Raw genomic sequence first — 11,830 nt, forward strand, 5'->3', positions numbered from 1 at the left:
GTTGTTGGCAACCTATAGCTCATTTCTATCTTGTACTGTCCTCTATAGATACATTGTTTTAGGTCTCTTCACTAGTTTTACCTTCTACTCTGTGATATCCTAGTTAGTTTTACTGTCCTTCGTTGACAGGTTTTTACAATGTATGTGCTATCAATTCATTTGTATTTTTATAATTACTCATTCTCGTCACGCTATGGCTGCAATATTGCCGATGTGACGTTAAATTTTAACTCACTCACTCACTCACTCCAAAGAATTCACACTTTCAGGTTTGATTGAGCACCGCAAAAATTGGTCACCTGTGTGTGAAAGTCACTGATACGTTATCGCTTTGTTGGTAGGGAGGGGGTTTCACACTGCTGCCTCCACGTCAGTGAGTGACAACGACCGAAAACTAGCGCAGGTAAACACACTTTAATCCGCGTTCGCCTACTCAACAATCGCCGGGAAGAGAGACTACCTGAAGCACGAGGTCGATGCGAAATAGGGTTTTCCCAACAACTGCTAATATCTAACATAACGTATAGGGTCTATACTGGCGTATGGTTTAACAGATCACTGATGTTCCGATACTTGTTTCCATGCGTATACAACAGTCTTTTTATGTCTTAGAAGTAGAAGGAATATGCAATATTCTATCAGTAGATTGTGATCTGAACCACAAAAGCTAATAAGAATATTCCTGTGGATTGTATGAAAATGTCTTTTATGTTCACGAAAATTCTAGCTTAGACTCATTTTCTGTATCTCCATTTCACACTTGGTGATCAATATCTGAACATCTCTGTTTAAAAATTGATATGAATAAACTCATTTTTGACACTTTGTTTGGAAGAAGCAATGCCGAATCCATATCTAATAATGATAACTTACCAAGTTGAGCCCGACAGACTTCCAATGTTTCAGTGTTTTTTTTGTGATTACAGGCAATGGCAGAACGTGATCATCTGAACATGAATTCTTTTATGTTACTGCTAATAACGAATCCACTAGATACTTCTTTAGGGTAGATCTATTGAGACATGAATCAAGCTGTCTATAACAGTGCTTTGTTGTGTCCTTGTTTGATGGCCAATCATGACATTGATATCAGAAGGGAATAAAGTTCTGTGATATACCTGTGTATAAGCACCACACCATGACAGAACAGGACTTCTGTCATGGAACAAAACACATCTGGAAAACATATGGATAACGATTTATTTTGAATATAAATATTTAATTGTGAGAACCTTGATACCATAGATAACACAACCCAAGCACATCATTTTGCCGATATCTAGAAACCACGAGGGAGTAATGAAAGACAACCCCCAAACATTGGTATTAAAAGAAATTCATGACGAACCAAGAATGGCTTTTGCTATACTGAGTTCCCCAAGCAATTAACAGCGTTTTACCTAAATCACATGCAATGATGAATACGCAGTCTCTTGAATACAGTTTCTGAAGATAGATATTATTTAAGTGTCTATGAAAATGCACTACATTGACAGTGCTTCTGTTATCCAGGACAAACTTGCACATACATCAGCAGTTATTGGTCAAATGTTTTAGATGTCCAAAACAATGAATGTTTACTGTTTAATGTACACTGGTGAAAATCAGGATGTATGTAATCACTTCAAATAGCAATATTGATAGAATGACCACCTAGATACAAAACGAAATCATAGCCTATGTCCAAACCCATTCATTATACGCTGACTTGAGAATGAAACACAAACACAGATTTGGAACTACATTTGGAAATGCAATGTTGTTTGGCAGGATGATTTGTCTGTCAAAGAAATAATGTCTCAGCATTGTTCAAATCAAACTGTATTTTTGAAAAATAGTACAATGTGTAAAGAGCAGACTGAGCACAAAGAAAGCTGATTCAGTTGAAGACAAAATGGCTGATTGTTAGTAACGAAAAGTGGCGAGTGTTCACAAATGTGTGAATTCGGGCTAAGCTGATATCTCATTTATTTCAAACTGATATCAGAGCCTTATCTACGTTTCTTGTCAATCAGTCGTTTTCACAAGTGCGTACACTGCTCTCTACATCAAAACGTTCATTCTCCTTATGACGGAATAATACATGTAACAGTATACTCCAAATGACACATACATTCCATAAAATTACCACAATACATAAGAAATTCCCTGATTATACTTCTCTTTCCTAATCTGTCTGAATAAGACAATTTTCATTCCTTCTTTCCGTGTTGTCTCATTTCTGAAAGTGATGTTGTTGGCCTTCGTTAATGTCCATTCGACACGGATGGGTATACTTATCACTATTTTCCTATGGTCCAACCAAACGTTATATTTTCTAATATATTGAAGGTTTCCTTTATAAAAATATCCTCCTTGAATTCACACTCACTACTCTTTGCGCTGGGCATCAGCTGCAGTAGTTACACGAGACCTTTTCGCATACGTGAGACAATGCCACACAGTCTGAGACCTGAAGTGCAACATACGGCTGGATAAAGTGTTTCCACCAAGTTCTCGTACAATGCTGAAACGTTGTGTGGCTGTCACTGCATCACGTAGATAGCCTCATAGTCAGACGTCTTCTATCGTAAATGAAACTGTGATGTAATGGAACGTCATGCAATGTTTTTTTTCTATTTGGGGTTACATAATCAGTGTATGTCAGTATGCCCCGATAGCGAATGAGTATCCTTTAAGTAATCATTTAAGCATCAACTCAAAATTATTTTTAAAAAACAAGATTTTAAACAGTACCTAATGTTTCGAGTATGTGATGTATTTAACAAATCATGTGTCGTGATTTATGATATTGATATTTATTTCACCATCTATGCTGATAAAATAGCAAAGTAAATCTGCATTGGTAAATAATATATTAAGGTAACCTACTAAACTATTTACATCTGATAACATCGAGGCTTCAGCATACACACACACACACACACAGACACACACACACACACACACACACACACACACACACACAAAGAAAAAAAAAAGATTTGTATCAAATTTCACCCTTAATTATACATATGGTTCCGTGTGCCCAGGGACTAAGCAAGCACATGTGAGCAGTGGTACCAGGAAAGTCCTCTCTCTGGATATCCAAATCATCCATCCTTCAAATCAGCGCATGTGGCCCAGTGTCTTTCGTCGGAGTAATGGTGAGTTTGTAATTGGTAGTCGAACTATTTTGATTCAAGCTGATCAAAAGCAGTTTTCATACCTCACACTTAAATATCGTTTTCTGATTTCCCGAGCCAATCAATGTACCCGGCTTACAAGCAAGTAACATTTTCTATGTTACCCGCTGAAAATGCTGAACAGTGTGAATTCGTTTGGTACTTCATCTTAGTAGTGTTTAGACTGTTGCGTAACTCAACAATACCCGTGCTTCAAATAGTTCAAAATTAACAATTAGGTGTTCGGTAAGATAAATACATTGTTCACTAGTCATAGTGTCTATGTTCTCCTCACTCTTCCTGCTCAGAGAACATAAACAATCATAGAAGGTACATCAACCCGTGTCCACCTCGTGAACAGGCAACAATTTATATATCTCTGCTAAAATTCTAAAAGTTAACCACTGCCTAATTACACAGAAACTCTGTTCACTCACGTTTGCCACAGAAATCACATTCGATGTGTTTGCAGTTGGTACAAGCTTGTTGTAAGACAATGACTGTAACAGCATGGGTGTAACAACGAGTCATCTTCTTCAAAGAAGGCAAAATAATTAGTGTTTCGGGGAAATATTCCGTTCTCCACAGAAATCAGTGGCGTGGATGTTCAGAATAGAGTGTCTACATGTTTGTCTTTTGTTGTGTAGCCACAGTAAAATGAAGGCAGAACTAATCACTCTTTCCCATTGACAGGAATAGTTTTCTTCAAAGCTAAAGAATACGACTAACAATTGATTCGGCTTTGTTCCCCTTGATTGTAGGCATTTGAATAGAAGTTCCCTTGTATCCTAACACACAAGTCATTAAGTTCAGAGTTTTTCTATCAGTTATTAGAACATATCTTATGCACATGTTTATATATTGCCATGGTAATGTAACATAATCTGGTTATGTCAAAGTGAACCACTTGACCAGCGTGCGAAAGGATAATGTCTCGCGTAACATCATTTCTAAGACCAATGTTTCAGACCTAATCTATAAAATACAATGACACTGATGCTAACTGTTCAATTCTGCAGTGCGTTGGAGAAACTAATACTGAAAAGGATACAGACCAATGGGCAATATTTCATGCTCTATCAGTTCAGTAGGGGAAGAACCTAAGACACGTGAGTTAAAAGATGTGCGTCATGTTAAAAGATGTTTCTGGAACTGCATATGGCGTTCCCATCTTCACATGATTGACACAGGTCCGCCAATACCTCCCGCCAAATGTATATGTAATTTGTAGATTCCACTGGAAAGAATCATGGTTAATGGAGTCTGTGCATACCTCGTTCTCTGCTTTTCAATGGCGCTTAGTTGTCAAGAAACACAGTCATTTCTGAGAAGACCATACGGAATTAAGATGTGTGCTGATGTTTGCTCAACTTTGACTGGATGTTCATTGTACACGTTCTCACAGAAGGAACTTTCCTGCCGGATAAACTCTGGTCCAACATTTCGCCATGATGAAAGGCAACATTTCATCAAAGAGGTAAAATGATTTCAGTATTCTTCTTGCTTATTCATAGTGAAGGAAATTAATTTTAGCACTATCGGAAATCAAAAACAACCCCGCCTCTTATCACGTTGATCTCTACAGTTTATGTAGTTGATATGCAAAGGTGTGAAAAGTCTGTTAAACAAGTTCGGCCTAACTACAGAACCAATGGTAGGAAGATGTGACACAAATGAAAGAAGGGCAGATTAGTGCAGAAATGAGCAATAGGGATTTTTCAAGTCCAAAGTGACTTATGTGGAACAGACCATTGAGTGAGGGAGTTTAGCTTTACGCCGCTCTCAGCAACATTCCAGTTATATGGTCGCGGTCTGTAAATAATCGAGTCTGGACCAGACAATCCTGCGATCAACAGCATCAATTGGGAATAGATGACATGTGTCAACCAATCGTACCTGACCACCCGATCCGTTAGTCGCCTCTTACGATAAGCATAGTCGCCTTTTATGGCAAACATGGGTTGATATAGGCCTATTCCTGACCCCTGATTTTCGAACAGACTATGGCTTATGCGAATCAGTGTGAGAACATACTGTATTTACAAAGGGCAATCTTTAAATGTCCATTTTGTAATTAGACTTAACTTCATTATACACAATAGCTGACGGAAATAATAACTTTCATGCTTAAACTATTACGACAGCTACCATCACTATCTTTATGAATAGAAACAGGTAGGAGTGGTCTCAAAAGCAAAACCTGTATGTGTGAAGCAGACGATGGTTCGGGCAGGGGGTAGAGATATCAGGTAAGCAATGAAAACCCCATAGGGGAATTAAAGTAAAGACGTACATGGCATGTCCTAAAATATATAACAATATCCAGTCCTGTCGATCTTCGGGTGGTCATGTCGCCTATATATTTTGAGATATTAATACGATGCTTATCTATAGGTATCAGGTACCATACTCGTTAATATATCTAACATAAACATCATTAAAGAAAGACACGTAGGATGTTAATCAATAGATGAGACATATTCAACACACATGAAAAAAGAACAATATATATTTGAGATGGCCCCTTGCGCCAGAGGGCAGCGCATGCATTTCATGCCTATGAGAGTCGTCTTTTCGTCGTCATACCTGACTGGCCGACCTAATTGCCATCGATAATCTGATCTACTGTTTTCCCCGATTTTAAGAGTAAACATGCCTTTCCGGATATCCACTTACACATCCCACTGTATGCCCAGCTGGGCCGGAGTGAGTTATTCCAACATGTCCTATTTGCACAAGTGTAACATTGAGAGATCCAGAATCACATTCTAAGAAAAGCTTTCTTTCCTATTTCCGATATTACTTTAACACCACGTTGACGATCACTATTTGTTACACGAAATTTCATTTTCGGAAACTGTAAATTTCGGTATCGTGGCCACAGACTGAGGCAGACTTTGGTGGGAGCTGTATATCTGCTTTTTATTTGCTTGTAGGACACAAAAGGGATTGCAACGGGCTTCAGTGAGACATGTCGGCCCGTTTCCCGGTTGCGTGTTACGAGAACGCGGAGGCGTGTGTGCCTTGACCGAATAGGTAATGTTGAGTATACTGGGCTGAACCTAAACATGTGTATGATGCAGGAACGATCTTTGTTTCTGAGTGTATGCAATATTTTAAGCGACTTTTAGCAATACTCCAGCAATATCTCGGCGTGATAAACCACAAGGGTTTTTAGATGTTGTATTTCTAAATATTGAAAAAAATTGTAAAATGCCTGTGAATTTGTGGAAATGTAAGTGTGCTTATATTTTGACGACATGTAATGTGTGCATGAATTCAGTGACGTCTTATTAATCACATCCTTCTGAGTAAGACACCCTTCAAACAGGGATTATTTTCATCCAAGATTCTGTCCCTAGTACGGTGATCTACCTTCAGTTGTTTTCAGCCTGTTTTTATATTGTCTAGTCATTTACATTTAAAATATTTTAGATTTAATTGCTAGTTTTAAATGTATTTATGTGATGTGCTTGTTGTGTTACTGTCCCATGCAGGCAGATCTGTATATTCTCTGTAAGCCATTTATGTAAGTACAACTTTCTTAGTCACGATATGGTTGAAATATTGCCGATGTGACTGAAAATTATAACTCATTCACTCACTCATTCAGCATTCTAGTCATGAAGGGATAAAGATCGGACAATGAATTAACATGAACGGCCGAGATTTAACTTCATATTTTGCTGAAAGAAACTCTGTTCATGTTTCTGATTTACCCTCAGTTAACTGCTTCACATCCCTAATAATTCAATATTCACTTCATTAACTAATATGCCACGTAGGTTGTCAAGACAACCTTTCACATATACAATTGAATATGAACGTTACCAGTTTCTATTACAAGTGGTCATATGTCACTTCTCCCTCTACATCTGTCTGACCCGTGACCATCAGCAACCCATGCTTGCCATAAAAGGCGACTATGCTTGTCGTAAGAGGCGACTGACGGCATCGGGTGGTCAGACTAGCTGACTTGGTTGCCACATGGCATCGTTTCCCAATTGCTCAGATCGATGCTCATGTTGTTGGTCACTGGATTGTCTAGTCCACACTCGATTATTTACAGACCGCGGCCATATAGTTGGAATATTGCTGAGTGCGGCGTAAAACTAAACTCACTCACCCACTCACTCATCAATAAGCACTCTCTCACTCTAAATCTGTCCTGAATAAAATAGATATGTTCATATATACCCTCCAAAAAAGTAAGGATCTTCATTTTTTTTATTTACGATTAAAAGTTTTAGGACACTTATCGGAGTCAATCAATGTTGATATAATAGTATTGAATGTTTTGAGGGCGCATCACCAATTGCACTTCCTTACAACCATAGTTACATGTAACTATTTATTTGGAATGTAGTCGCTTTTGAAAGATGATTGGTGTGTGGCATGTAATTTGCGTGATGAGATGAGTGTCAAAATTAATGTTCTAAGTGATTTCTCAACCTTCTTGAAACAAACGTCAAAATAAAAGATGGGAACCCATGCACGTGTATGGGGCTTTTGCGTTGTGCACGTGCATATCATGCGTTGTGTTTAGGGATAATAGAGGTAACAGAGGGAAATGGTGGTGCGTTCATAAGATGTCTGTCCTTGAAACGTTTGTTCACTTTTACACTTCCTATCCAAATTGAAAGTTCATTATCCCCTACTTTTTTTAAAGAGTATATGATTCCATCCGAATTGCTGGCATTGTTTTGAGATTCCGATTGCTACCATCGTTAATTCAGTTATGTCTATATCAAATAATCGTTATTACAGATGGCTGAGCTAATTGCATGGGTTTCTTCAGCTATTCTTGATTAGTGGAATATCAGCGTCTTGGGCATTGGTTGTTATTTGTGTTTAGATTCCAGAGCAGTCAAAAATCACAATAACACAGCGTAAAGTGATGCAGCATTGTTATAAAATCACAGAAATAATATTTCTAGCGTCACCGTTGTTGATCTAATACGAGTGTCTTGCAGCGTAAATTGTAATAACGCGGTACAACTAATAAACAGCGACACCTTGTAACAACAAAGCGGTCAACCGTTATTGGATAGCGGAGACACTGATTGTATTTAGAATTACTCAACGGAGAAAGCTGACTGACGCTTGGTAAGTCCAGTTGAATTGAAAGCCTGGACTCACGTGTATTCACGCCATGGTCTACTTTTACGTTTTCACGATGTTGCTGATAAAAGATATCTGATGCAAAATATCTCATACACCAACCGTTCTTAGGATACCGACCTGAGGTAATTATGCTTATGTCTTCGAGATCAAAATTCTTTTACGAACACCGAAGAGCTGTTGAGTTTCTGGAGGTGTTTAATTTCTGAGATACATTCAGCCATGAAATTATATCTGGAGACAGAGCACGCCGCCAAATTTTGAAGCATGACGTAACTGGTAGACCCACTCCATTGAAGTGGTTAAATTCCCTTGGTGCCTTGCCTTTTGACAGCAATTATTTCATGTCACCGAATGTAAAGTTTCTTTCCCTGTTCAGTATAGATTGGTAAGTATGTAGGTACTTAGGTGGATATTATATGTTCACCTTAACCAAATATCATGATGAAAACAGCATGAGGCAGTTCATGCTATTGGAATTCACAAATAAATGTAAACTGAAAAATTTGATGTGTGATAATTATGATATCCTGCGTAATCAATATTGTAGCTTCCAAACTGTGACCAATGATGTGTATCAAATAAAACAAATTTTATTACAGAACCATCGATGTGTGAGCTGCATTCCGCCTGTAGTGGAGGGGATGTGCAGGTGGTGAAGTACGTCCTCTCACAGAAAGCAGTGGACATCAACAGTAGAGAGTGGAAGATGAAGAAGACACCGGTGATGGTGGCAGGCGAATGGGGATATAAAGAAGTGGTGGAGTTACTCGCAGAGAGTGGAGCTGATCTGTCACTCTCAGACAAAGGAGGTGACAACATCCTTCATTTGGCCTGTGACAAAGGGCATGTGGAGGTTGTGGAATATGTCCTTTCACTGGACAAGGTGGACATCAACAGTAGAGGAAGGTGGAAAAGAACACCATTGATTATAGCAGGAATAAATGGCAATAAAAAAGTGGTGGAGTTACTCATGAGAAATGGAGCTAATCCATCACTCAGAGATGGCCCCGGTAAGAACATCCTTCACTACATCTGTTGGGGAGGAGATGTGGAGGTTCTGAAATATATCCTTTCACTGAACAAAATGGACATCGATAGTAGGGGAGAGAGAGAACGAACACCACTGATTACAGCAGGACTAAAGGGACATAAAGACGTGGTCGAACTCCTCGTAGAAAATGGAGCTGATCTGTCACTGACAGATAAAAGAGGTGACAACATCCTTCATTTCGCCTGTGACAAAGGGCATGTGAAGGTTGTGGAATATGTCCTTTCACTGCACAAGGTGGACATCAACAGTAGAGGAAGGTGGAAAAAAACGCCATTATTGACAGCAGGACATAATGGACATAGAGAGGTGGTGGAATTACTCTTACGAAATGGAGCTAATCTGGCACTTAGAGATGCGTCCGGTGACAACATCCTTCATTATATCTGTTGGGAAGGATATGTTGACTTTGTGAAATATGTCCTTTCATTGCATAGGGTTGACATCAACCAAAAAGGGTGGAAAGAAAGAACACCGTTATTGTCAGCCGCATTTAAAGGTCACAAAGACGTGGTGGAACTACTCGTTCAAAATGGAGCTGATCTTTCAGTCAAAGATTACGCCGGTGACAACATCCTTCACTATATCTCTCGGGAAGGAAATGTGGAGATTGTGAAATATGTCCTTTCACTGGACATTGTGGACATCAATGCCGTGAATGACAAAGGAAAATCAGCAGCTGCGATAGCGACATCCAAAGGACGACGAGAGGTGGTTCATTTTCTCGTGTCCCATGGCGCTAACATGTAACATAAAGTGCAGACATGTTCATCTGTGGAACACATTCATGTTGTGGAGGCATACTGGCGTGTTGGATACTTACAAGCGATATAGGCATGTTATGCAGACATCTTAATTTCTTGCATGCATGCTGTATATTTTCCTACATCGCTGTACAGCCTACTACAGGTATTAGTGTAAGTCCGCTGATGTTCAGTGGAAGTCTGTAGTTAACTTACTATCATTTTTTCCCAATGGGACCAGTGAAGATCCGGGGTTTAACATGCCTTCAACTAGCCATAAAAAGCGACTGTGCCTGTTGCAGGCGGCGACTAACGGGATCGGGTGGTCAGACTCGGGTGGATTGTCTGGTCCCGATACGATTATTTACAGACGGCAGCGATATAGCTGGAATATTGCTTAGCGCGGTGTAAAAGTAAACTCACTCTTTCCAATGGGTGTCATGGCGGATTGTCGTTTTGTTACCGTTGTGAAGCGTAATGTCTGCAGTGTAATCTTAGTCTACTTTTCAAAACACTTTACTTTTTCTCTATTTTGAACTCATTCATTTCAACATGAGAGAGTTCAGTCTTGAATGCCGTCAAATACGGGTGGACATCGTTCGCTTGTGAGCAAATTTATCAGCATCCTAAAACACATTTATGTTTATGGTTGTTCCATTTGGGTCGTTTACTACTTTTCTCTTCTATCGGAGTGTATTGAAACTTTTATATTATTTCTTTTTGGTTGTTTAACTGGTCAGGTTTGGTACTTCTAAGAAAGCTTTTGTTGTGAAGTAACCACCTAGTGCCACCCATTGCCATAGTTTGATCTTATTCTTGTTTATAATGGGTCAGTGCAGGTGAACTTAACCATTGTCATCATTAAGGGTGTTGTTGTTGTTTGTTGTTGCTGTTGTTGATGGTGAAGACGACAACGCCGCCGCCGCCGCCGCCGCCGCCGCCGCCGCCGCCAATACTTCAACAACTTGTTAACTGATGACACGGCCGGATTCGGTGACAGCAAGTTACAGAACTTCATGAACATTATGTTACCGATCGATCTGGATATTGAGATGAAACTGAGGAAGAATTAAAACGTGTTTTGCCCCATTATGCTCTGTTGTGCTTTTGACTCGTGGACCTGATGAAATGTCTAGTATATCTGTTTTACTTACATTTTGGATATACCTCCCTCCTGCTCTGTGCTGCTTCAAATATCAGTCCTTTAGACACGTCTCTACTACGTGTTGGAGTGCTCATCGTTTTTCAGTGACTGTCATTTCAACATATTAAGTTTCCTCCAGAAACGTTCCTCCGCAGTGTACCAAATCCAAACTCAAAATGTTCTAGATGTTTTCATGTCGCCAAATCTCGTCTAACGTACTTAACGTTTTAATTATCACCTGTGACTTTAACATACGATAAGATATTTTTAATTCAGAAGGATAAAAACATAGTCAATGATTATATAATGTTAACGTTGATTTCAGCATAACAAAATATACATCTTTGGCATACCTTTAGAACTGACTTTATTGAATGCCACATTTAAGGACCTAACCTTCCTCAGCAATCACTTAACGAAAACGTAATTCACTGAATAAATATTTGATGAAAGTGGACTAAAAATAATTTCCATAACGGTAATCTGTGCTACGAACATAAAGTAATATATACACACAATTTTTATTAAAACTTCGAAACACAACATCCATCCAAGTGCAAGTGGAAGACAGACTTCAGTTGCTGCTTGTGACAACTGACCACTGGCA

At 39.0% G+C, this 11,830-nt stretch overlaps 1 protein-coding gene across 1 annotated transcript; it reads left to right on the forward strand.

Moving 5' to 3' along the window:
* The first annotated feature begins 8,895 nt into the window (after nt 1–8,895).
* On the forward strand, nt 8,896–10,086 carry LOC137272563 (ankyrin repeat domain-containing protein 50-like). The gene has a single exon (XM_067804956.1). The coding sequence runs from the start codon at nt 8,896–8,898 to the stop codon at nt 10,084–10,086; it is 1,191 nt and encodes a 396-aa protein (XP_067661057.1).
* The last annotated feature ends 1,744 nt before the right edge of the window (nt 10,087–11,830 follow it).

Source organism: Haliotis asinina, chromosome 1, assembly GCF_037392515.1.
Source record: "Haliotis asinina isolate JCU_RB_2024 chromosome 1, JCU_Hal_asi_v2, whole genome shotgun sequence".
In the NCBI taxonomy this organism is placed as follows: Eukaryota; Metazoa; Mollusca; class Gastropoda; order Lepetellida; family Haliotidae; genus Haliotis; species Haliotis asinina.

Bases quoted from the DNA above. Each gene is read 5' to 3' on its own strand.
- LOC137272563 (XM_067804956.1), top strand. From the start codon at position 8,896: ATGTGTGAGCTGCATTCCGCCTGTAGTGGAGGGGATGTGCAGGTGGTG.